At 53.3% G+C, this 26567-nt stretch overlaps 6 protein-coding genes across 6 annotated transcripts; 4 read left to right on the plus strand and 2 right to left on the minus strand.

Moving 5' to 3' along the window:
- Positions 1-419: 419 nt before the first annotated feature.
- Positions 420-3711, plus strand: KVR01_005910 (uncharacterized protein). The gene is made up of 3 exons (XM_044783016.1): positions 420-1801; positions 1865-2868; positions 2926-3711. The coding sequence occupies exons 1-3, from the start codon at positions 1568-1570 to the stop codon at positions 3305-3307; spliced, it is 1620 nt and encodes a 539-aa protein (XP_044644713.1). The 5' UTR covers positions 420-1567; the 3' UTR covers positions 3308-3711.
- Positions 3712-10164: 6453 nt separating this feature from the next.
- Positions 10165-11339, plus strand: KVR01_006428 (uncharacterized protein; the record flags this gene model as incomplete). Its single annotated transcript, XM_044781694.1, has 2 exons — positions 10165-11133; positions 11316-11339. 2 exons carry the CDS (start codon positions 10165-10167, stop codon positions 11337-11339), a joined length of 993 nt encoding a protein of 330 aa, XP_044645231.1.
- A 1128-nt stretch (positions 11340-12467) lies between these two features.
- Positions 12468-13043, plus strand: KVR01_006432 (uncharacterized protein; the record flags this gene model as incomplete). Its single annotated transcript, XM_044781846.1, has 1 exon — positions 12468-13043. The coding sequence occupies one exon, from the start codon at positions 12468-12470 to the stop codon at positions 13041-13043; it is 576 nt and encodes a 191-aa protein (XP_044645235.1).
- Positions 13044-13672: 629 nt separating this feature from the next.
- On the minus strand, positions 13673-15467 carry KVR01_006378 (uncharacterized protein; the record flags this gene model as incomplete). The annotated part of the gene is made up of 3 exons (XM_044788328.1): positions 13673-14965; positions 15008-15159; positions 15188-15467. The coding sequence occupies 3 exons, from the start codon at positions 15465-15467 to the stop codon at positions 13673-13675; spliced, it is 1725 nt and encodes a 574-aa protein (XP_044645181.1).
- A 962-nt stretch (positions 15468-16429) lies between these two features.
- On the plus strand, positions 16430-20334 carry KVR01_005833 (glutamate decarboxylase GAD1). Its single transcript, XM_044792375.1, has 17 exons — positions 16430-16615; positions 16794-17084; positions 17195-17237; positions 17295-17349; positions 17427-17846; positions 17952-18107; positions 18168-18253; positions 18313-18331; positions 18393-18462; positions 18578-18653; positions 18843-18904; positions 18990-19050; positions 19244-19311; positions 19377-19406; positions 19562-19622; positions 19801-19937; positions 20103-20334. Exons 2-17 carry the CDS (start codon positions 16941-16943, stop codon positions 20154-20156), a joined length of 1542 nt encoding a protein of 513 aa, XP_044644636.1. The 5' UTR covers positions 16430-16615; positions 16794-16940; the 3' UTR covers positions 20157-20334.
- A 1498-nt stretch (positions 20335-21832) lies between these two features.
- On the minus strand, positions 21833-26045 carry KVR01_006289 (uncharacterized protein). Its single transcript, XM_044785203.1, has 2 exons — positions 26026-26045; positions 21833-25657 (listed from the first exon to the last, which is right to left on the minus strand). The coding sequence occupies exon 2, from the start codon at positions 25469-25471 to the stop codon at positions 22823-22825; it is 2649 nt and encodes an 882-aa protein (XP_044645092.1). The 5' UTR covers positions 25472-25657; positions 26026-26045; the 3' UTR covers positions 21833-22822.
- Between the last annotated feature and the right edge of the window lie 522 nt (positions 26046-26567).

Below are 26567 nucleotides of genomic sequence, written 5' to 3' on the forward strand. Positions count from 1 at the left end.
ATGAGGACGGGCCAACTCTGATCGATGTCGATTCCGCCGAGCTGGGAAGCGGGTGCCAAGGCTTGGGAAGACGCGCGGGCTGCAGGGCGATTGGCAGTTTTGGGCAAGGCGTCATCAGTTGTCCCTCATCGGCGCTTGGCACAAAATGGGGGAACCAGAAAAAAGACAGCTCTGGACTAGCGACCGCCCTATTATGCCACACGGCGGGACTAAATACTTTAGGTACTTACCTATGGGAGGGTCATATCTTGATGGGTGAGTGTGTTGGACGTGTTGTGGTACCTTTGTACTGCGACGTGCAAGTGCAAGTGCGACTGTGACTGTGACTGCGACCGCGGGACTGGTTTCTGTGGCAGGTCTGACAGATCAGGGCATGTGCCTGCTTGCTTTGACGAAGCCACCGCGCTAAAACGTTGACGGCGTCTCAGACCTGCCACAAAACCACCAAACCAACCAGCGCCTCAATGCAGTCAGTCAGTCAGTGAGTGGGCGAGTGTGGGAGTGGATGAGTGAGTGAGTGGTAACAGAGCAAAGCAGGCGAGCAGCAGCAGCAGCAGCACTACCACCACCACCACCACCAACACCACCAGCACTCCCGTACCACACAACGCAGCAAGCCCCTCGCCCTCGCCTTCTGCACCTTGTCTCGGAACTGTGTTCATCAATCACAAACTGCTGGCCTCCTTTTGGCCTCCTCGTGGCCTCTTGTTTGGAAATACCCTGCCATAACGACGACGCCTGTGCTATAGCCAGTCCCTGCCTTCCCGGCCCATCCTGGCGTCAGCTGCCTTTTCCTGTCCGACATCCGGCACATTCGGGCAAGGCCAAGCCACCTTCTCTGATGCCGAGCTCCCCTATCGCCCATAGACTGTCTTGTCTCAACCTTGCTGGCGCGCCCTGTGGCCCGGCTCAGCCCATCTCACTCCTCGGTGCCTCTCTCAATCGCTCACCTCACCTCACCTCACCTCAACTCCTCGCCTCACCCCCAACATCCCGCACCGTCCGGGCCATCGACACCACGAAGCTGGCTTTGACTTTCTTTCTTTTCGTCGCGTGACCCATTGGCCGGCCGCGCAGCCTCACGCTCAGTCCCGACGCCCCCGCCGCTCGCTTCTCTTGTCTGCCGTGTGCCCAGGCCCACATCACCAACGCGCTGGTCCTCGTCCCCAGATATTTGGCTCTCAGCTAGAACCCAAGCCATCTTGGCACCAACATAGCCGCCTCTCATAGACCCAGCCTGGCCACCACCAAGACCGCCCAAGTCACCCTCTCCTCTGCCCTCTCATCTAGCTTGCGGCCTGCCTGTCGCCTTGACTTGTTCACTGCCCTCGTCTCACCTCGTGCCACCTCCGCCCGGGCGAAATATATTTCGTCCTTCTCGTCCTCGTCTCACACCAACCCCCTTAGTAACTCTGCCGAGTGACGCCACTTTATCGCCGACCACGAGACCGCTATGTGACAACCTGTTTACACGCAGACAACACAGTTGGTCCCGAGCCGTCGCCACATCATCATCACATCGTTCGTCGGGGCCGCCGAAACCCACGTTGGCTCACGACCTCGCACGATGGGCACGATGGGTTGGCATTGGGCCTTCGCGCTTGCGCTGGCAATCGCCAGCGTTCGTTGCGCCGAGTCCGAGATGGCTGGAACCCACACAATGCTCAATGTCCTCGACTGGCAGCGGGACTCCGAGATGCAGCTGCTGATTCGGGCATCTGATGATACGGTGCCATTGGCTTATACTGTCATTCCATTGACAACAAATCTTGGTCTGAACGAGTCCGAGCTTGTTCGAGGGGTAAGCCACACCACGCCCGGCGCGCTCGCCCTTGAGCTCTGTCCCTTGCTTACATGACTCCAGAAAGTCGACATAACGGGCAGGTTGGTTGCTGCGGACGCGAACAATTATGCCGATATCAGTGGCTCGGACGTGATTCCCTACTTGTGTTGTGACCAGCAAAACGCAACTACCCAAGGCAATCTGGACCCGAACGCGGTTCTGAACGCCCTCATGGCCAACGTCCCACAACCAGCTGCAATCCTGCTGTACAGCCAACAGGGCATGTGCTGTGGCCTGACCGGCGGCAACCTCAGATTCGACCGCATCTTGACCATGGCCGACAAGGTGGAAGCTAATCAGACTTTAAGCATGGCCAATGTGTCACAAGGGACAGTGCTGGCTCAGATCTCGGGCAACGCCACCGAAACCCAACAGGACAACAGTGCTGGCCAGCAGGGCGGAAACAACTCGGCCGTTGCCATGAGCATATTGTACAGCATCACCGGTCTCATCACCCTCCTGTTCCTCATCATCATCGCGACCGGCGCTATAAGAGCGCATAGATACCCCGAGAGATACGGCCCCCGCAATGCCTTCGGCGGGAGGCCAAGGCAGAGTCGTGCCAAGGGCCTGGCCCGTGCCGTGCTTGAAACCATACCCATCGTCAAGTTCGGAGACTCTCAACCGAAACCCGATCCCAACCTTGAGCTCGAGAACGCCTCGTCACGGCAGACGGCGGGCAACACCGCCGATCGTCAGTCACCGGACAATGGCTCTAACCGCCACCTATCTACTATTCCTGAGAGTCCGCTCAACTCTCCTGTGCATCCCGCCCCCGCCGCCTCAGGCGCCCTCGGGACCGGGTCGGACTCCGAGGCAGATGCCGCAGGGGCCAGCCGTGTTGCTCAGCACGGCACAGAAAACACAAGTGGTGGCACCCAGACCGAGGAAGGACTGGGCTGCTCAATCTGTACAGAAGACTTCACTGTCGGCGAGGACGTCCGCGTACTTCCATGCAACCACAAGTTCCACCCATCCTGCATCGACCCTTGGCTGGTCAATGTGTCAGGCACCTGCCCACTCTGGTAAGCTGACTCTGCACCTTGTCTGAGTGTTCTTTTTGCTAACTACAGCACCCGCAGTCGGCTTGACCTACGCCCGGAGCAAGCGGAGGGTGGTGACGATGGTCAAAATGAAACCAGCGAGGCACCGCCGCTAGGCGCTGATGTCAACGACACAGGAGAACCTTCAAACTCCTCCCGGCGTCGATCCAGGCTATTCGACCTGCACCGGCTTCGGCACGCCACTGTTGAGGAACGCATCGAGGTCCTCCGACGATATCGGACCGAGCAACGCTCAGGGTCATCTGCCAGTAATGAGGAAGAGGGTCGCGATCGGTCCCGGCTTACCAACCGACTTAGGGAAAAGTTTCGTATCAGGACTAGAGCTGTTCAGCGATCTTCTGAACAGACAGGCAGCACCAGCTCACCATCAACAACCACCGCGGCCGCGAACCAGAGTTAGCGAAATCTGCTTCTGTGTCGAGAATTCGACGGGACGAGACACGAATGTGACTGAGAACAAAAAAGGGTGATAATTACGGCCGACTGTATCATCGACGGCGGAACGAGGTATGGGATACCGATATTGATACCGGACGGCGACTTTGTCCATTGTATACCATTATACCCCACGATTTTGGAGGACGGGAACAGGTTCATAATGATGATGGTATTTCCAAGGGGAACATGAATTGGGGTTCACATCACTTACCCAGGGAAAGAATGCGCAGGAAAGGGGGCATGGCATGGCATCGGAGTTCTGCGCATCTGGCTGTGAAGACATCATTTCTGCGTTTATTGCTTTTCGATGAGCCATTTACTTTCTAGGCTTTCAACACGAACATATTATCCTCTTGTCTCTTGCAATGCCTCGAGTCTTGTTTCCCATGTCGTCGACAATGTGTCAGCACTGAAAGCCACTCAGGCCTGGCTTCATTGCAGCTGACCTACCGCGCAGATAGATACTTTGGAGAACTAGGGCGATGATCCATCCCGTGGACGCCGGCAATACCGCTAATATGCCATGGAACTCCACCAGGGCGGAGTAACAAGAGCCTCGAGTTAATATTAGCATCGTGAAGGCGGTCACCTGGCCACGCAGGTTTTCGAAGCTTTCCCCGAACCTCCCTTGCCGAATCACCCGCAAGGCGTAACTACCTAGGTACGTACATCCACAGGTGCATGTGCTGAATTATGCGTCGGCTCGGCTCGGGCGCCGCCGGCGGCGGCGACGCCGCCGGAGACGCCGCCGTCCCCGAAATCCGAAACCATGCACATGCTGCTGCTGTTGTTGTTGGATGGATGCCCGCCGCAAGTCACGCCGCTTTGAGGAGGGAGGCCCGTCGCCCACATCTGCCGTGTCTGCGGGACGTATGGAAGGGAATTAAATTCAGTAACTGAAATACATTCTCTAGTCCCTTAGCCTTCTACAAGACTAATAGGGAGAATTCTCCCTTACTAAATACTCTTAGCATACACAAAAGCTCTAATACCTAACAAGGTATTAGGCAGCTTAGACATAATCATACAAAGGATGTGTAAGGGCTCTTTCAAACAACTAAGGGTTGATAACTATTGGTCCTGGGCAACGCATCGTCCGCCGCTCCTGCGGGATTTGGGCCATTATTGTGTGTTATAGTTTCTCTATATTATCTTCTTGTTCGTCCCGTCTCCTCTTTCTTGCCTTGGGTGAAAGGACCCCGGTTGGGAATACTCGGGGGGGAGGGGTGTTCGGGGATGGGCGTCATTGGTCGTATGATGCATCCATCGTTCGCCGTCTTCAAGGGCGCCGTGCAGGGGATGGAATGGAATGGTTTGGGAGAGAGCAGGGGTGGTGTAGGCGAGGGCAGGCCGAACCGTTCGCGTCTGGCGCCGAGAGAGTTTCGGTGTTTGCTGCTCCTGCTACAATGCAGCTCTGCAGATCGCCGGGGATCTTCTGTTGTTTGTATTTCTTGTATCGGTTCCCGAGGTCTTGCCTGTGGGGTCTCGGAACCGAGGTTCCTATGCAGGTGAGCATGCAACTGGCATCGTTGCCTCGAAAATGCTGCGCATGCTTTTAAAGTTCAGGACTAATGCGTGCGAGCCTCCGGGGTGCTTTTCTTTTGAGAGGGGGGGGGGGGGTGCACGGGTGGTATTGCATTTTCCTATTCCTCACCGCATCGTTTGGTCGCATTCTCGGCATGCATTTTCTGTGGCTCCTGCTGCAGGTGCTCTTCACATGTTTTCCCGTTTAGTAATAAGGGGGCTGCCTTTCGTCGTCACATGGAGGGGGGTTAACCTGGCCTGTCACCTCTTTGTCGGTAGTACAAGGGTAGTATTGCCACGCCGTTCATACGGGAGCACCCGCAGAGTTATTTCGATAGTCGACCTAGTGAGGCAATTCATGTGCCCTTTGCATATTGCTTGGATGTTCATAATGCATTCAAACGCACGTTTAGGTTTGCTAGATTCTACTAGCATGATCGGGTTGTCACAGATACCTAGGGCACCCGCCCCTGAACACTGCCACTAGAGGGATGATGCTCCAGAAGTTCGTAATGAGGAAGACGACATGTTCGCAAACTTGACGAGTCCCTGAGACGAAATGGAGCGGCGTAGTTGCTAGATCTGGCAAGCTCTCAGACAGTGGCAAGTGGCAGTATTCGGATGCTGTCCTACAATGCGACAACCTCAACATTGAATGCTTCAGCGTTCATGCATGTGCCTCGCTGCTAGAAGATGTCACGAGGATCAGCGGTCTGGCTGGCTGCAGACACGCCCCTGTTCAAGACCTTGACGGATCACGTGGGGGCTGAAGCAAGTGACAAATGTGTCTCGGCGACAGCCATGTGATTCGTCACAGAACGAAATGTCGGTACTTGCCTAGGTAGGTGGAGATAGATATGACCAGTGAAAGCCAAGATATATCAGATCATCGCACCGATCACAAGGCTGACGCCCAGCCGTATTGCCGTTGATCAGCACAAACCCCTTTTGCAGGCCACATTTCCCAGTGATCTGCTCTTCTGTGGTCACTAGTGGCCCTTCAGGGGCCTCCCCTTCTTTCCTCTGTGATTTTCTTGGTAGTGGCTCTCTAGTCGCTTGAAATCCGCAAAATGTGCCTCGCAATTGCAGCCATAGGGACTTCCGGTGCGTGAGACACAACCTCCGTGGCTCTGAACGAAGTTTGCCCAACGCTTGACTTTTCCACCGCAACAGCACTGGAAGAATTTCGGCGGCAAGAACTTGCAGGATTCTTGTCTGTGACGCATTCGGCCCCTCTCGTCCTTGAATACCTGGCTTCAGCCTAGCTCACCTTGCTTGGAGCATCGTATGACAGCTGGTAAAGACTCGCCATGATGCTTGCTCTTGAGGTGAGCACTGTATACGCGTTAGCTCGAATGCCATTAGTTGTAGGGAAGTTCCTACGCACGTGATTCCGTGGACGGAGGCTCTGTAAGGACAGTGCGGGCAAGATTCAAGCTGAGGGACGATGATTACGTAGTCTCCAAGCAGTTCTGGGCCCTGTCGTAGTTTGGAGTTGTTCGGCCACACAGATTCTGAAGCACGACGACCTGGAGGTCGATGGGAACGAAAGCAGGGGGCTTAGAAAGCGCAGAATCCCCTATCAAGCAGCCTGGGGGAGCCGTCCCACATTCTTGGTTGTCCAGTACATAGTTTTGCGGACACCTATCGTATTATAACTATTGTTATCGGCATTGTGTTCTTTCCAAGCGCTGGGTCTTGAGTGCTTACCACCGTATGAAGGCGCCATGTATGTCCTCGGACGTATACGGAATAGAAGCGAAACCACATACCTCAAATAGACGTTCAGAACCAATGCAGGCTTTCGAACAACCCTTGTCCTCTTGAGAATTGTGTAAAGAGTATTCAAAAGTTGCCGTCGGTGTTAGTTTGTCTCAAAAGTATGTCAAGGAACATTGAGGAACTTTGAACAGACTTGGTATCCAAACTTATACTCGGGATTCAAATACACACTGGATACTAACATAAATGAAGCTTAAATATAAGGGGTATTCACTAAAGCTTGGGTGTGAAAAGCAAGAAAACTGATGTCAAAAAGGTGCAAAGCTTCCGTCAAAGCCAATAACCGGAAAACACATATAAACCAATAGAAGGTGCGTCGCAAGGCTGAGGCCACAAGCATCTATCGTATTATAACTACAGTTATCGACACCGTATTCTTTCCAAGCGCTGGGTCTTGAGTGCTCACCACCGTATGAAGGCGCTATGTATGTCCTCGGACGTATACGGAATAGAAGCGAAACCACACAAACCAATAGAAGGGAACCTCGGCTGTGGTTCCATCTGGACGTGCAAGTGGCCAAAAGGATGGGTACCCGGGTATTGAAGTGCTGCTGTGCAAGCAAAAGGGGCCCAGTACCTGTCACGAGCAATAGTCATTTCTGACAGCTGTACAGGTGTTGCTGCACTCACCTTGTTCTAGTACCGAAGTGTGCAATAACTAGGGTAAAATAGATAACAACTAGAATATAGAGCCAGCCCAGTCGCGACATCATAGCAAAGAGTGAGGATGATAACCTCTGCCGCCTTTGGCAACAAGAAATGATGCTTTCATGCCTCAGTTGTCCTTCCAACCTTCGAATTCAAGTTGACGACCAATACCTCGTTTGAACAAGGGGCGCAGGCATTAGAAGGAATGCAGCATGCTGATATCTACAAATGCCAAGACAAGATGTTGGTTAACATGCTTCGTACCCCGCCATCTTTCGCCTTGCGTTACCCGACACACTAAAGCACGCCCACGCTACCTAGGTATTGCGCTTGGGAGCATGTATCCATAAGTTTGAGCTTGGGTTGACGAGGCGTCTCTTCCGCACTTTACTCCAATAGTATTTATGGGGGTGCAACGACAGTCTTCGATTCAATGAAGAGTAGACGGAGATTAAATACATGGCCTTCTTTTAGGTCTCAAGAACAACATCGGCTGTTGATCTTCCAATGCACATCCTTCTCTGCACCCCAGCCCTCGCGATGCCTAGGCAACATATGGCTTGGTCTCTTCCCATGCATGCTGCATAAAAGACATAAGTGCAAGCCTCCAGTACTGTTCGTCAGCTCTGGTATAGATGTCAACTTCGACGGGATACGTCTTTGCCGGATTCCCCATTTGATGCCTAGTATCCCGTCTGAACCGATACTCCTGTTCGTTTTGTTTCTTTGTTTTGGAAAAGTCCAGCCAAGGAAAATAACACAACACCATACAATCGTAATTAAACAGCACAACATACCTGACACGATATGTGATCGAGTACGAGGCCGCCTGCTTTATTAGGTTTTCCTCGGAGCTTGAAAAGAGGGTACTGGCAGCATTGTCCGTTGACAGGCCGCACGCTTTGACAAGTTCAAGGAAAGTATCATTCGCAATTTTGTGCCGAGCTTGACCTGCACTGCCACTTTCATACGGCTCAAGAATATCGCCAATTTTGTCTGCTGTATTTGCTCTCCAAGCCTGTGGCATATGCTGATCGATCTTTTGGGCATGGTCAAAGCCCGAAGGGTTAAATGCTTCGCGTTTCTTATACTCAACCACGGCGAAAGCTCGGCGTTTTTCGTTTGGTGCGCTGCCAGTCTTTAAAGGAAAATAAAAGGTCATATCCGTGCGTGTCTTTGACCCATAATCCTCGGCCTGGGATATGATTTGGTGATAGTATCGCGGATGTGCTGAAATTGCTTGCATCACAGGGTGTATCAGGTACAGTCCAGCACTTCGAACGACGTCTGCTTCGTTCGAGTGGGTGATGGTGTCTTCTTTCTCCGGAATAAAGAACTTCTTGTCGCGGAAGGCTTTGGCGTGTTCGAGAGTTTCGGCAGCCCATTTGTCCGTTGGCTTCAAATTCGCCATTTGCCCTGCCAGGGATGCACTGAAGCCTATGCTCCGAGGGTCGAGGTCCTTTGCACCCAAAATGTGCCAGCGGATGTCTGCACGGCGAGGTATAGCAATTTTCGGAGGTGGCATTACCTGCGTGCTAATGGCCCCTTCATCGACTCGGGGATCTTTGTCACTGGTAGGCGTGTTCTCAAAATTGGGCAGCGGTTTCGCAAGAGAGTCAAAAATTGAGACTGGCGCGGCTAGAGCAGACATGATGAGTTGTTCGCTTGGATCGAGTGCTTGGTAGAGAATAGGAGGGTGGCTGAAAAGCTAAACAGTGTTCGATTCGATCGAGCTTTGCAATGAGGTTTGGATGAGATATCAGGGTGTGGTCAAATATTTGATAGTATTGGAGTCATGTGGTTAAGGAACGGAACAAGAGGCCATGTCGAGTATTTAAGCTGATGATTGTACTCACCGTGGCCGGTAACAATCACCTCTCCTTCGGACCCACAGCTTCGCGACTGGCCTGTGGTCAGAGGCCTTGGCCCCAGGGTTCTCTGTAGTCTCTGACAGATACTGGTCAACGCGGTTGGTCTACTTCAGACCACATCTTCAGTCTATGTTGCCGAGGCATTATGCTCGGCCAGTACGAAGGGAGAAGATGACCTGCTCCGGCGACCAAAGCGGGTCGCTTGGTTTTGCTTGGTCATTCTCTTTCATTCTCCACGGGCCTAAGTGATGACCCAGAATTCGTTCAATATTGCGCTGAAAATAGTGATCTTGACCCGAAGTTGAGGCAAAATTTGGCGGTTGACAACTCCACATCCGGCGCAATATTGTGCTAGGCTGTTGTGCCTCCCGAGCCGCAGCTCCTTCCTGTGGCTTCGAGGCACATCACCATCCACGGATGACTCCACATGAGGGCCTACAAAAGCCCACCAATCTTGAGATTGTACTTGATTTAGCCTGCAGCCAACGGCGCTGGATATGGTGAGCCTTCACGGTCCAGGGCTTGTGTGACCAGAGTGGATTTCACAACTAAATATGGCTGATAAATCCACTTTCCTGGTCAATTCAAGGCCAGGGACATCCACAGCCGCCAGACTGAATGCGGCCCGTGAAATGACCAGACCCACTCCACCCCAGCCTCCCAACAGACAGCCTTCATCATGCGGCGGCACATGGTAAATGCGAAATGCGCCATTTCATCGCATCCGAGCCAACATGCTCAATCTTGCCACCCCGATTTCATCGACTTCTCACTGCATCATATCCGTGCTGTGTAATAACAGGCTGGTTTTCCACTCTACAACGTCCATAAGCGCTATTTTGACTGTTTCGCCAACACTCAGATTCCCTCAGAGTACACCTAACCACATACCGCCTAACAATCATTTAGTCATCACTTACAACCACCACTATTAGACCACTCGTTGACTTCTACAACACAACAACATATCAGGAGAGCAACCCAAAGTTATAAAATGGGCGGATTCAATCACTGGCACGCTCCTGAGGATCCCGACAGGCCGAGGCTCCCGTATCTCCCTGGATTTTCCGTCCGGATATCTCGACATGCGCCACCTTCAGAGGGTGAACAATCAGGATTCCAAGAGCGACCCACACTCAGCGAAGAGTATCTGGAAACCGTAACCCATAGCGAGGCGGTTGTTGCCAATCCACCTGTCGACGGTCTTGAAGATTCTTCGAGTCAGGCCGAGCTGGCCATCACTTCAAGCATCGCCATCGGGGCTGCTCGAGGTGCCCAGATTGTCGCATGCACAGTCACCCCCTTGGATGGAGATTCAGAGCCCTTTGAAGCAACTGCCAAGATATACGACCCGCTCTACTACAACTTTGAGCACAGCATGGGCTATTATCCACGAGACTGCGTGGACGAAGCCGATCAGGACTATGCGGTTGAGACATACGCTTACGAGATACTTGAGCAAACCGGCTACACTGGTTCTTCTGCCCCCAAATACTATGGATCATGGACATTCACTCTTCCTATTGTTTTCAAAGGATCATCGACATCAAGACCTGTACGTTTGATCTTGATGGAACGAATTAACGGAGTCACTATCCGAGACAGTCGTATCCAAAACACCTATAGTCGAGCAGCGGGCAAAGACGCATTTCATTACCCTGAAGAGTACCGACTGGAGGTGCTCGCACGAGCGATGGACGCGCACGTTCAACAAATCAAGGGCGGAGTTGACCAAAGCGACTTTGCGGGACGCAACATCCTTCTCGCGCCAATGCAATCAGAAAAGATCGGTGGTATTTTCCTCCCCCGGATTGTGCTCATCGACTATAACAATGCAAACGTACGGCAATTATCACCCGAGCAGCTCGATCGCCTGCCACCTAACCCAACTGAGATTTTCTGGAGCCAATATCTGTGGGAGGATGTTGCTGGCTGGGTGCCTGACACGTGGAAAGATGGCAAGGTTCAACAGGATTGGCTGATAGAGAGGTTCTGTGGGCATGATACGAAAGGCCTTTACCTTCCTATCACAGGGCATATGAGAGATGAAGTGAGTCAAAAATTGGCTGATTCCGAGAAGAATAGCGTTTGAAAGTCTCCATAGAGTCACACACAGGGTTAGATCAACTGATAGACCCTGACAAGGTTGATCAGGATGTTGTCATATAAATGGGGCTTATGTCTTGAGTGCTTACCACCGTATGAAGGCGCCATGTATGTCCTCGGACGTATACGGAATAGAAGCGAAACCACATATAAATGGGGCTTATGAACCTGCCCTGAAAAAGGGGCACGTTCTTGATACTAGCATATTAGGACTAGCAATTCCAATTCCAGATTTTCCAAGGGCTTGAATATATTGTACAATACCCCCTTGAGTGCAATTATTATGACAGTCATATCAGCCGGATGCGTGAAATCTCTTGAGCATTTGCCCATACCCTAATTTTCGTGCACCACAAGGATAAATAATGCACGACGTTCAAAAGCCTACTAACCTGAAAGTGGTGGGATGCAATTTCGTGGACCTTCAGTGGTCTAAATGCAGCAAGCGTGGCATGGGACTTGGACGGCAGGCGGCCCAACCTCAGAAATTCTCACGTCTCGTCTACATGCCGCTCATCGAAAACAGGCCTCGTGACTGGAAGACCCAGCCCCCCCAGCTTTGGCAGTGATGCCCTAGAAACTACGCCAGACCTTACTATTGACCGTGTTTCAGGGCCCACAAGGGCAGACCCAGAAGCCTGATATGGTCAACCTCTGTGGATACATTTCGGGTGGGCCTGTCACCAACACAAAATGGTTTGCTCCATTCTTAGGTTGTCCTATTTTAAGACCTGGCGACCACAGAGACCCTTGTCGCTCGAGGCCTCGACCAGTTATCAGCGAGATGTAATCCAGCCGTGCCACACCTACCTGCTGGAGGATGCTGCGAAATCAGGTCGACCGACCACCCAACTTGGACCTGGACATGGATCATATCAAGGCCGCCAGAGGACCTGGCTAGCTCGAAATAGAAACATTTGGGACTTGTTGGTCCGCGAAAGAAACAGTAGTAGCCATAATTAACTGGGCGATCATGGCAATACATTTACTTTAAACTCATTGCAGTCCTGGGTGAATCATGTTTGCCATTCTTCTATATCAAATAACTTGAAAACACAACCAATCACCAAACCATCTTCTCAGCTTCATCATCTCACAGCCATTCGAGATCTTGCGGTGAACATTGCCTGTGACTTTCAAATATCTTCGTTCCAATCCATCCAACAAATCACTTGATCTTCTCAAACCAATATGGCTCCCAACACTATCACTACCGCTACCGCTACCGCTCAACAGATTGCTGCCTCAAAGGCCAAGAAAGCCGCAGCAGCCACGGCCACGGCACCACAGGCTGGTGGAAGGGTTGTATCCGGTGGGCAGGCCTCCAAGCCGCCCACGGCAGCACCCCTCAATACCAGTCGGCCTCCCCAGGCAGCCTCAACGGCCACATCATCGAGAGCACCCGGCGAAGCTGCCCCAGCTCCTACCGCTGCGGCAGCCCAGACCAACAGGGCGTCGCCCGCTACTGCCAGTGGCTCTACGACGCTCCCGGTACACCCAGGACGGCCACTTGCATCAACCCAAATTACTCCAGGCCAAGGAGTTCCAGGTCAGAGGACTTCAATCCCTGCCAACGGGAGGGCCTTTACAACATCTGCTCCATCCAAGTCTGATGAGCCTCGTGGGTCAAATGAGGACCCTCGGGACCTCGTGCCTCCCAGCGCACCACAGGTAAAAGAGAGCAAAGATGGTCAATTTTGGTATATGGACCAGCACAAGTGGCAACAGGGATACATGCCAATTAAGAGAGGGTCCCTTTTCAATTAGTAGACGCACGGAATGATAACGGGTCTGCCCCTGTTCTTTCAGCCCAGTGGTGGGAAGGGAACTCAGCTGTGAGGAATCTAAGTCAACCTTGGTAGTCGATTGTTCAATGAAATAGATCTTCAGACCATAAAACCCCGTCTGATACACTCTACTCTATAGTATGTTTGACACGAGGCATGCGAAAATTAACCTATTGTTCAGAAAAGTCCATGTTTCGAATCTCGCACGTGGTCATTCTATTCTTCCCAAGAAGCTCGGCTGGTTTCGAGATGTCTGCCTCTGTGCTAACTCTATGGGTCGGCCTTCAACAATACCGCTCCAATTGCTAACTCACAATGATTTGGCACTGAGCTCGCCATCGATGTGCAATTCAGAACTCGCAACCCTCCTTCTTCGAGCCCATCGTCGCATTACCAGTCGTTGTTGCGAAACCAGTTATGTGTAGTAATCACATAAACAGTACAATAAAGTGTTGTGTTAGCTACTGTAGCGTGCGAGAACTCTGTCTGACACTATAGTCCTATCTACTGTCCCATTGTGGGCTGAAAAATTCACCCTCCATAGTCCTATCTCCGTCGGATGTCCCAACCCTACTTTCCTATCCGCACAACACGCTCATTTGTGGGGAACTAACCCCAAAGGCCATTAAACGCCCGAGTATCGAGGTGCTGGCCATATTCCGCAATATCCTTTTTATTACGAGTACGAGTACCGGGGTCTCCCACCACAATTAGTGCCTGCCTCATCCTTGTAAACGCAACACAAAGTCGGTTGGCGTTGGCCACGAACTTGGGCCCAGACAAGGCGGAAACTGTGCTGAAGAAGAACACGAGGTCCTTCTCTTGTCCCTGGTACGAGTCGATCGTGGCACAATCCAGCTTCATGGGATTATGTAGCCGCACTGTCGGTTCCTCTCTGTCTGGCGCAACAGAGTCCTCGGTGAGGACCAGAGCCCGAATGGCCTCGGCTACATAGCCAGCCTGGCTCGGATGCGCGATCGGTGATGGCTCCTTCCATAGATCGACAGTGGATGTGGTGAGCTCGAGACCTCGACGGCGGAGGTAGTCCTTGATATAGTTCGTCGTGGCTCGGTACGGCGTGATGATGCAGAGCCTGTTCCACTCGATACGAAACTCTGCATTAGGCCTCAGCAAGTCGTACCACAGCACCGAGAAGAACTGTTCCCACATCTCCGGGTTGATGGAAGACTTGGAGTCCGTCACCTTCTCACATCTGGTGCCAGTGATGTTTAAGAAGGCGGGCCAGAACTTCCCAGAAGGTGGCGGCGAGCCGCCTCTCTTCCCCAACCACGACTCGACAACAGCAGTGACAGAAGTATCGGCACCAGGGTCCCTGATGTCCACGATGTTACGCTGTGCGTAAAAGGCCTCGCGTGCAGGGTCAAAGAGGCCAGGCAGCACCCGGAACTGCTGGTCCATTGAGATGATAGGCCACTCGAGAGTGAACAGGCGCTCGGCCAGGGAGGAGATGGTCTGGTTCTCGTACGTGTTAACCCTTGGCACCATTGGCGAGGTTTTAGATGCACTAAAGGCTGGGAGCTGCCGGGGATCGAAGGCGAAGAGGAACGTGGACTGGTTGAACACGCACTGCATCACGTGTGCCTCGTCCACAGCAAGCACGGACGCCCGATTGCGGGTGAACCACTTGACCACCTTTCCCAACGCAGCATACGGCGTCACAGCAACCAGCAGTGCAGACTGGTATATGTGGTCAATGCATTGGTCAACATAGATGTTAAACAGGTTCTGAAGTCGAGACTTCATTGCATCTGGCATGTCTGTTGGTGCACCGTTGAGTCGGCGGGCCATGTCCAGGGCATCCGCGAAGCACTGGGGCGAGGTAGTTGCGTCGAGATGCTGACCGGTCCAGGGAGAAGGTTCGATGTCAAGATAGTACGCGACCTAGAAAGCGACCGATAGGTGGGGACGCCACTTCGAGCGTACTCGGAATGGCAAGTTACGCCAACCGTCCCTCTCTCGAAGAACTCGCTTGCACGCGCTCTTGTCCTCTGCGGCATCAAAGACCCGGACGATAACACAGTCGATGCCGCTTGTCTGGCACAGGCCCTCTACCCTTCTGAGGCAAGCATCCACAGCTTCGTGGCGGGACGCAATGAGAAGGACCGGCTTGCCTTGGGCGATTGGTCGCCTTCTGGACCATTGCCTTCCTCGCGCGCATCTTATTGGCAGGCTGCCTGGTAACAGTGCCCATGTCGTTGCTCAGTGTAGCGACTGCGATACAGAGGGTAACAACACCACCTTCCGCTTCCTTGGGGTTACCTAGGTAGGTAAGATGTGGTCCTGTCAGGGCCCGCCAAGACTCAATGCCACCCTGTGTGCCAAAGAAAACATTGGGCTGCTCGGCGCTGCCCAAGTTGACGACCTGCAGCTCCGTGGCGGGCATCTACGGCTCGCCGTCGCTAAAATCGTCGTCGTACGGCATCCTGCAATGTGTTAGACTGCTGGGGAAGGCAACTGTGGATGTGAATTTTACCTACTTGATTGTAGTTTGCCTCGAGAGACAACGGCCTCAAGTTCCTTGAGATCGAGAGGTGCCTGTTGGCTGCGTAGATGCATGTGGTTAGAGACGTGGCACTGACAACTGCCCACTCAGTTGTTACTCACTTGGATTGGGGCAGCGTTGGCTTGACTTGGGCTGCAACCTCGAGGGGTTGTGGTCGAAGGAAGCGAAATGATTCACTCGCAATCGGGCATCCGCACTCACGTGGACGGAGCCGATATATGAGAGCCAGCCCGGCACAAATATATACCTAGGTACCTAGGTACTTGAGTATGAGGAAGATGGAAACATACCTAGGTACTTAGGCACTGGGAAGACCATCCACCAGCACCATTTCCCAATGCAGTTGGTGCAAAGACGGACTGGCAGCGGGTTGAGCCGGCTGTGTAACTCGTCAGCTCTCGCAGCCCCCGAGTTCCGGTAGTGTGCCCCAGGCTATTTGCTTGATGAGGTTCAACCGTTCAGGCGAGGTTGGATCTACGGGATCCCTGCTTCGACTAAAGACCAAGCTTTTTTGCCCAGCCATGTCAGTTAGGGCCTAGAGCCGATTCGGTGAGTCCCGCTCCCGCGCGGGGGAGACGAACCTAGGAAGCGATAGCCACAGAACCCCTGGCGATCGTGCTTCATGCTGTCATGCAGTGCGTGCTTGTTCCCAAGAGACATGGCTCTCGTCTCAGTACTACTAGAGACACATACGTGGGGCCATGTCAATGGCCAAGCATGGCAGCGTGGCAGCGTGGCAGCATGACCACCAGAACCAACCGGTGGAGAGGCCTTCGTCCATGCAGGCCTGGCCTGTAACAATCGGTGCTATTAGTCGCCCGCGGTTACGTCAGTCTGGGCAGGGAGCTGTGTGAGCTTCTATCACCCCCTGTCACTGTCCCGCGTTTCCCCTCTGTGAACCCAGTTACTGCACCTACTAAGCTACCGCCGTTCCTGATGCCCCTTTATTAGCTCGTTGCCCGCCACTTCCACCTCCTCTCCTGCCTCCTCTCTTGCCAGTACCAGTGTTTGAAGATCACTCGTCTCGTGTAAGTGGGATTCCTCGTTGACTCGATCAGCTAAACCCCTCACTGGCAAATGTTGGGCGACTTGGGCCCTGGACGAGCTGAACTGCTGTGACCGTCTCACCCCACTTATTAGCCCATTTCATAGGCCCCCAACTCCCCCAACTCTCCCGAGCGACATGAACGCTGACTCGCCTCGCAGACACTCCAAGGCGGCCTCCCAGAGGAATACATCACCTTTCTTTCAGACATAAAAGCGAGCCCTGCATCATTTTCCCCGTGCTCAACACAAAACCAGTCTCGAAATTACCAACCTCATACTTGCCTCAGGTCCCGCCGACTGCCCAACATGGTCCATCTCAGCAGGGTCGACTCCAAGCTCCACGAGAGCGACGACCTTTCCAAGGAGGTCAGGAAGCTCCATATTGAAGCAGCAACGGACAATGACAACTTCACCACCTCCGTCTATGGCTCCAAGTTCGCGACCCAGGATGTAAGCATTACTTTCCACCTGCCACCGATCCTCCAGGGCTCGTATTTCATGCCTTGCCTTCTAGAATGCAACACTTTAGAACCCCGTACCAGGACTAACGTCACGATCAGCTGCCTCGTTATGAGATACCAGACGGGGAAATGCCGAGAGAAGGTACCCACTAACCCCTAGACTTGTGTCCTGGAGATGATGGCTGAATCATAGAGTCAGCTGCCTACCGTTTGATCAAGGATGAGTTGTCACTGGACGGAAATCCCATGCTCAAGTACGCCTGAATGATTTCTCCCATGCCTTGCTCAAACGTGCTTGCGAGTTTTGGACTGACAATAAATGCCGCAAAAGCCTTGCTTCCTTCGTCACCACCTACATGGAGGACGAGGCCGAAAAGCTCATGAGTGACGCCCTCTCCAAGAACTTCATAGACTACGAGGAGTACCCGAAGACAGCCGAGATGCAGAACCGTTGCGTTAACATGATAGGAAGTCTTTTTAACGCTCCGGTCGGAAATGGAGAAGAGGCCATCGGAACAAGCTGCGTGGGCTCTTCCGAAGCCATCATCCTAGGCGTCCTGGCCATGAAGAGGCGCTGGAAGAACAAGCGCAAGGCCGAGGGGAAAAGTACCGAGAATCCCAACATAGTGATGAATAGTGCAGTCCAAGTCTGCTGGGAGAAAGCCACCAGATATCTCGAGATAGAGGAACGACTGGTCTACTGCACCGAGGAGCGCTATGTTATCGACCCCAAGCAAGCTGTCGACCTTGTGTAAGTCTCACTTTTCACCCCTTCATGGGTTCCCGACTCCCATGTTTTAAAATGTTCTAGATTGCAACATTCCAAAACCAATAACAGGACTAACGTCACCATCAGGGATGAGAACACCATCGGTATCTGCTGCATCCTAGGAACTACTTACACGGGCGAGTATGAGGATGTCAAGGCCGTCAATGATCTTCTGGTTGAGCGTGGCTTGGAGACGCCCATACATGTCGACGCGGCATCTGGCGGATTCGTCGCGCCGTTCGTGTACGTCTGGGACTCTCCTGTCTACCATATCGTCCATAGGCTCTAACACTCTTTACTTAGGAACCCAGACCTTGTGTGGGACTTCCGCCTTCCCAGGGTCGTCTCCATAAACGTGTCAGGCCATAAATATGGACTTGTTTACCCTGGTAAGCCGTAATCTGAGCTGAGCATGTGGTATACATTCCAACTAACGTCCTCGGCGAAGGTGTGGGCTGGGTTATATGGTAGGCTGTACCTCCTGATTGACCACACGGTGAAGATCTCGAACTGATGTCCTCGATAAAGGCGAGATGCCGAGCATTTGCCACAGGAGCTTGTGTTCAACATCAACTACCTAGGATCAGATCAATCGTCTGTACGTGCCAATTTTCTTTCTCGCCGGTCAAATCACCAAGCATCAGATCCATGGATTCACCGCGAATCAAATAGCTCAGAGCCTGTGTAGCATGTGGCTAACACGTAACATACAGTTCACACTGAACTTCTCCAAAGGAGCATCGCAGGTCATCGGACAGTACTACCAGCTCATTCGCCTGGGCAAGAAAGGTATGAAGACCCCGAATCACCAGAATTCAATGTTTTGGGTGTGTGACTGGACGAGTTCATTTGGCCCAAGTTCGTTTCAGCGTACGACGAGCCTGGCCAACTGGAGCCTATTGAATGGTCAATTTCCTTGGAATGCAAACACCGTCCGCCCTGGAGAGCTGTTTCGCTGATTTCGGTGTGTTATAAAAGGCTACACCCAGATCATGAAGAACCTCACTTTGACAGCTGACTATCTAAGTTCAAATTTACAAGTAAGCCTTTCTCCCACAAATCCCTGTCTTTCACCTAGAATGCAACTCTTTGAGACCCGCAGAAAGGCTAACGTCACACGTTCAGGCCTTGGGCTTCATCATCATGAGCCAAGGGAGTGGAGCAGGTTTGCCGTTGGTGGCCTTCCGTAAGCAGATTTCAGATACCACGTCAATCCTTTCAAGGAGAAACCTCTTGCACTTGTGGCCCGCGCCACAACAGATTTGTCACACTGCTGGATGCGTGACAGGTTCTGACCAAACAGTGTCATCCCACCCCCCCCCTGAAAGTTCTATGAGGCTACTCTCTTGTTTCTTTGTAGCTGACTCTGAACATTGCAGGCCTGCCGCCGGACACCGAAGGGGAGAGGCCTTATGACGAGTTTGCCCTAGCACATCAACTTCGAGTTGTACGTATCATCATGGCATCCACAGGGTCGATAATGAAACGCAAATAGTAATTAACGTGTGACAGCGTTCCTGGATCGTACCAGCGTACACCATGGTAAGCAAGTTCAGGATATAATCTGTACCGATAGCCCTTCCGGTCGTTTCGAGAAAAGACTTGGGGGGGGGGGGGTTCGGCCACCTTGTGGCCAAGTCTGTGCCGTATTTGCATGAAACTGCTTCTTTGGTTCTTCATAGCTGACCCCCGAACAGGCTCCAAAGACCGACAACCTGAAAATGCTGCGTGTTGTTGTAAGAGAGGACTTCACCCGAAGTAAGCAGCTTTCAGAAGCAACCTCAATCCCCTCAAAAAACAGCCTCTTCCAGCTCTAGTCTTCCAAACAGTCTCTTGTGAGGCCAGAACTCTGAAGACAGGCCGTGGACACATTGCGGTCCACCCCTTCCAATGCTCCTCTCATGGATCCTTTGATTGCTGACTCACCACTCTACAGGCCGCTGTGAATCCCTCATCGCAGATATCAAGCTGTGCATGGGTCTGCTTGAGAAAATGGTCAAGGCCGAGGTTGAACGTCATCAGAAAACTAAGCACCATCTCCGAGAATCCACACACAATCATCCCAAGTTCAAGGCAAGTGTTCCAAGATTGAAAACATGTTCCAAACAACTGTTTCCGTGAAATTCCCTATGATACCTATGTTATCGATATTCGATCAAAGATTCCATGTTCCAACCCCAACACAGACGCAGGGACACATCATCTGGCCAAGGACGAGACTAATCTAATGATTTGCAGAACGAGAAGCACAGTTTGCAGGGCAAGCACGGCAAGACACACGCTGTCTGCTAATGATCGCCAGCGTTTGCTGCCCAGGATCACTTGAGTCGTTGTTGCAAAGTTTCATTGAGCCGCATAAAAAATGAAGGCGGAAGTCATCGGGAGGCCATCAGGTTTTGCGGTGGATTACAATTTTTGCGTAACGTAGTGAATGATAAAAACCAACACGAATACAATTGATTTGATTGTGAAGATAAGAAGTGCGCCCATCTACTTTGTCGTTAACCTAACGTTACACGAGGCACTCAGGTGCCAGGTCACAAGACTAAACACCTGACTATCCAAGTATGCAAGTCCTCGCCCGCACACCACTGAGAAAATCAGACAAGTCAGCTAGCTGGCCAGGAGCTGGGTTCAAACGCTCGCACCGGAGAACGGGCACAGCGTCCAGCAAGACCCGTCGGGTAATACCCAGGTAGCTGCCGAAAGTCAATAATAGGTCTTCAACAACCCCAGCTGTTTCCAATGAGACTCTGACAAGGCACACTCGGGCGAGCGCTTCAAGGGACCCCTTCCTTTTCGGCCCCCAACCATCCTATGGCCCTGTAGCCCACCACTCATATGCCTAACGCGGACGCGCCGCCCCCAAACGACACCCCCCTTGCACGGGAGCCGGAGCACCTAGACACTCCTATCTATTGCTTGCAGCTTAACTTTTCCTTTCACCACCCCTCCCCCCTCAACTCCCGAAGTCTCAACCCCCCTTTGTTCTTGTGTGTGGTGTTTTGAATCAGCCTCACCGAGACTTCGTATTTGGGAGGTCATGGTAGCACGGCGTGTAACGGTGCGGCCGCAGGCGGGGTGGGTTATCAAGGAAGTAGCTTTTGCTCCCGAGGGGGGGGGGGGAAGAGATGGACGGAGATGGGAGGGAGGGCTCCAGGGGGAGATAGTTGTGCGACCCGGGGCAAGGGAACCAGGCTCTGCACGGGGCTCCTCAACAACACAAGTTTCTTGAAACTGTGCTGGGCAGACGCACGCAGCCGCCGGTACTATATTTGTCGGCCGGGAAGGAAATGGGAGGGTGGTAATAAAAGTACGGGGAGGTGGGGCGGCCGCACGGTGATTGTTTGTTTAAGGAAAGAAGAGAGAGAGAGAGCGAGAGAAAGAGAAAGAGAGAACGAGAGAGCGAGAGAGCGAGGCATCCCCATTCACAAACATACGCGTAAGGTTGACAGGGCATCTGGAATGTTTCTTCCGCCCTGTCCTCGGCCGATAGAGTGAAGGGTGCCTTGCCTTCCATCCAGGAAAAGGGGGCAGGCGGATGTGATGGGGGAAGTGCCGCCCATGTCACGGTAGTGGTGACAGCTCGCGCGATACCGATTCTCGTGCCCGAGGACGGGTTCACCATGCCTGGTGATGGGACAGGACTGCGCGCGTGTGTGATCTATACTCAGGAAGGGAGAGGAGAAGAACCAAGCAGTTCTTTCTACCCGACCCGGTGCGTCGCAGACACACATCGGGATCCCGAGACCTCAGGTGGTCCGCTGAGCACAGGCGACTGTCCTCTGGGCTGGGCATTGTGGCCCCGAACGAATTTTCTGCATTTGCACAGACGGCACGCGGTCTGCATTGCTTGTACATGTGCTTCATTGTCATCAATGTCCGCAGCGGACTGTAGAAGTGATGCTTTGGCAAGGTGTGTGTGGTTATTTCATTTCACGTTCAGGTCTTCCTTCACCGGTCCAACTCCCCATAGTACCCTGTTCGCAGTCTTAATTTATGTACACTCAGGCGGGAAGACTGTCAACTATGGATTAGGCCGACAGCCCTTGCTAGATAGAAAGAAATGTACAAGCCCTAGTAGGCCACTTTGTAGCATCAGCACCTCCTGTGCGCTGGCCATGTCCCACACTCCTTGCTCATCCAGGGCGGTGATACCATAGCCCTTTCGTCTCGAGACTCGTCGCAAGGTCCAGTAGAGAGTACAGAATAGGTCCTCTGTTGATGATCCAGTCCGACACATGCCAGATTCCACGTCAGACTCAGGTAACGAACAGAGACGAGGCACAGGATTTAAACTATGCCGTATTTTCATCGGTAGAGGTGTTGAGGGAGAGAGGATTGGACCATCGGGTTGCCAGCAAATAACCGTGCAATACGCAAACACAGGCCAGGCCACCAGCTCTTTCTTGTGTATGCCTGATCGGGTCGCGCGATAGTGAGAATAGGCTCTCGTCCCACATCGTCCTAGGGCAAGCTTGCTGAGGAACAGACCCAGCCGCGCTCGCAAGCCAAGCCGGATTTGCGCAATATCTACCCTGCTAGTAAAACGCATTTGGTCGTTGCTCATCCTGCACGCCGAAGCCCAAGCATCCGCATCCTCTCCTCCATTATCCGTCCCAAGCAAGGAATATGATGTTTTGTAATAGGTATTCGCACTGATTAAGAAGAACGTCGGTCGCTTGGAGAAAAGGGATTCAATTTTTCAAAGCCAAGTATCGTTTATCTGCTGGCTCGTCTCGTAGTCGTACATTCTTCCATGCAATGCATAGGTATATGTCTCGAAAAAGGTCTTTGTCTGGTAAAAACTTCTGCCCGGTAAACCCAAGGAATCCTAAGTCCGAGATGGCCACAACATGTAGGGAACGGCGCGGGGGTGTATTCAACCTGATAGACAGGATTGTATGGTCGTAGTCGTGCTTCGCTCTGGTCGCCGTCGAATTGTTCGTACCGCGAGATCAGATGATGTTCGCAATGCTAATTCTGTCTTGACTTTTCGTCTTGCCCGTCGTGGGACTGTTGCCATTGCTACCTCCCCCGCCACTCGGACCGGCCGCTTGAGTCACCTGGCCCATTCCTGGTTCCATCTTGACTTGTAATGGCGGTCCTGGTGGCGGCGGCAGGACGGCAGGACGTGCATGGGCCCAAGGCCCGCCGCTTGCCGGTGCAGTAGGTGTAGTCGACCCAGATGATAGGCCGCGAATCAGACCTTCAACTCTCTCCCATCCGCCCCAGTCTCGGCTCTCCTCCTCACTGAGCCCGGTTCGGGCCTCCGAGCTGAACAAAGCCCCCTTTCCGCTCCCAGACGCACTGCTCCGTACCAGTCCAGGGCTGGGAGACTGCTGTGCCTGCGCATCCCTTTCGCCGCCCACCCAGACCCAACCCGTCTCCGGGCCAGCCTGAAGATCCGCACTGACATACACAAGTAGTTCCTCATCCCTCAGAAGCGCATCTTGCAACGGGCTAGGCTGTGCCCTCCCAGAAGCAGGGGGCGGCTGTGCGAGCGACTGTGGACTGCTCCTGGCTATGTAGGCCGCATACTCCGTCTTCTTTCCTGCTAGGACTGCTGCGAAGAACGACAGAAAACGCCCACACGGCGCAGTGACATCCCGCCGTGTACCGATGGCAGCCAGTGCGCGAATACAGGCTGTGGCTGCATCCAAATATCCTGCAAGTAAGAGGAACAGTGTGCAGCGAAACAGATGCATAGCGAGCAGAGAAGTGGCCCCGTCGGGGAGCTGAGGTGTTGTTCGGGTGATGAGAGAGGCGGTCTCCAGTGCTGTGTGGGTGCACTGCTCAATCGCCGAGGTTCGGACGTCGGATGGGCAGCTGGGCGTGAGGTTGTGCCTGTGGAGGAGAAGGCGAGCGTGCAGTAGGTAGATTAAGGGATTGAGGAGGTGAGGGCTTAATGGAACCTGGGACGAAGGATCGCATGCTGGTGGAAAGGTGCGCAGGCAGGATGCGAAGTGCGAGTCGAAAGTTGCGAGCCGGGTTGGTGCCACCACTGGGGAGGCGAGAGCCTTGTGAAGGGCACCGTACGATCGCACTACGTTGATGAGGGCGAGAAGGGAGTTCGTCAGGGGCTCGGCTCCCGCAGGGACGGTCATCCCGCCGTCGTGGATGTAAGCGTCGTCGACGCCTGCGGGAAGAGACACGTCGCAGTCGGAATCGTCGATGAGAAGTGGTCTGCCGAGCTCCACGGAGAGGCTGCGGTCAAGGATGTAGATCGTCCACCAAGCTCGTCGACGCATTTCTCCCTCTATGACCGGCCACGGCCCTGATTCGGAGTACAGCCCAATGTCTTGCGCAACTCGGACGGCATTCCCTAGACAGTTCCACGCTGCGGATTTAAGGTTCATCTCGCTGAGGAAGATTGATTGCAAAGTTAGCGTTCGCGCATCATCGAGCACAAAGTTGTTGTTCCATGGATCGACCAGCTTCCGTGACATTTCAAGGAGTTCGGAGCCGCGGTATGACCGCTCGCTTGGTGCTTCAGGTGTAAACAGACTGCCGACTGCCAGAACGGCGAAGAACATGGACATGAACGACAGAGGAACACTCTGTAAGCTTGCCGCCCTGTACATGTCCTCAATGCCCTGCTCGAAAGTGCGCCAGTGGAGTATTGGAAACATGCTGTGCGTAGAAGTAAAGTAGCTATCAAGGAGCTGCTTCGTCGCCTGTATCGGTGGCAACTCGGGCCGTTGGGCGTCGAATAGTGTCGCGGTCAGAGAGTTGCGGTACTGTGCTGGCGGCTTCCAGACGCCTTTCGAGATACTCAACAAATTCGATCGCGCCCTGGAGAGGTCATGCATGGGCGCTGGGCGCTTCCTCCTCTTCGGTTCCGCTCCTATGCTGGGAAGCTGAAGGGGTAGCTGCTCGATGCCCTCAGCGTCCACATCCAGCTGTCCATCCTTTTCTGAGATCATGCGTCGGAGGCTGTTGTTCTCCCTGCGGACGCGTTCTATCTGTTTCTCGAGATCCTGTACTTGCTTGATGGACGACATGCGGCGGTTCGTCTCCTTGGTGAACTGGCATTTGACATTGCGGCTAGAGCACTCAGAACAGCTGGTCGTCTCCGTCGCGTCGCACTTGACCTTACGCTCTCGGCAGGCGTCACAGCTGGGGTCTTTTCTCCTCTGCCGGTAGGCCCGCTTTTGCTGCACATTGCTACTGCTGGCAGAGGTTGGTGGGAGCTGTGCATTGGCTGTTCCGGGCGTGCTGGCAACGGACTCGTTCGACGGTAAAGAATCCCGCCCGATCATGGTCGTCGCGGTGACTGGAGTATACGGCTGGAAGGACGAATGCTGATGAACCGGGGGCAATGGGGGAATACCGATGGGGTGTGGTGCTGGCGCCGGGTTCGACCTCGCACTTGTGCTCATCAAGCCGCCCAAGTACTGGGTAGGAGGCGCTGGAGAAGTTGCAGAAGATACTGACGAAGAGTCGTATGACCTTGTGGAAGGGTTGGGAGATCGAGGGTATTGGCTGTGTGACGCGGCTGCCATGTTCGACGAGTCTAGAGTCCAGTGACTTCTGGTCTTGTGCGGCAAGGACCCCACAAGCTCCCCAATAGGTGAGATTCCGGGGAGCTTTCTGTCGAGAAACATGCAGAGTAGAATTCCTGGGGTAAGTCTTCTTGTCTTCTATCTTTGGTCGGCCGGACCAAAGGACGGACTGTAGATGAGCTCAGGTCGCGAATAGGCGGCGGACTTGATCCCCATCTACCAGCCTCCCTCCACGACTACCAAGTCGAGACCACGTCTGGCCTGGAACACGTAAGAACTGGTCGTTATCTACCAAGTCGGTCAGAATGGGCAACGCGGAGATGTCTCAAGTATTCTCCACCCCAATTCGTCAGGGCACAGGTAGGTGTCCTCTTTGGCGGCAACTTCGCAGTGCTGCAGTTTCTGTGCAACCCCGATGCGTTCTGGTCCGTGGTGTCATACAGCTCGCTCGGCAGACTTCCCCTTCGCCCCGTGAATATTTCTATTTCACAGTGGGATCGGATAGGACACAGCCCGTCGTGGAGCACGTCGAGAAAGCGCAGTGCTGCATCTGCTGATATGCGGCTGCCCCTCTGGCTTGGAATTTCGCTCCACGTTGCCGAAGGAGGTACCTGGCAGCGCCTTCTGTGTGTAGAGGAGTTGGGCGAGAGACTGACGTTTGGCAACACAATATCCGCGGCTAATCTCGCAGGCTTCCGTACGAAAGATGCAGGTCAGTGCCACCGGACCGCCAAGTTGCAGAGCTGAGCAGACTAGAATCAGGTCCGGATTGAGTCGGCAAACAAAAAGAGGATCCTGCCGATGAGGATCGAGGGACATGCAAGCACAGGAGACAGGGCTTGTGCAGGTGATGACAAGACAAGGGAAGGGAAAAGTCTAGGCCTATGGGGGTGACTAGAGGAGGAGACGTCTACTAGTATGTCGAAAGAAACGTCGACAAGTATGGCTCCAAGGTCAACTTAGCTCGGCCTGAGAGGGAGTGCAAGGAGATCTCCGTGAATCCATGCAAGCTTGACTTTGACTTGCCATGACAAGTTGGGGCCTGTAAGTGGAGATCGATGTGGAGGGAGGAGCTGTCTCGGTACGTACTGCTACCCTGCCAGTACGTACGTAGTACTGCGCAGCAGGCACTATGCATGCCCTCTCCGACTCTGCGTGGTCCATCCGGTCAGGGGTTGCAGCTTGCCGGGGCTCTCCG

This window comes from Diaporthe batatas (assembly GCF_019321695.1).
Source record: "Diaporthe batatas strain CRI 302-4 chromosome Unknown Contig00006, whole genome shotgun sequence".
Lineage (NCBI taxonomy): Eukaryota > Fungi > Ascomycota > Sordariomycetes > Diaporthales > Diaporthaceae > Diaporthe > Diaporthe batatas.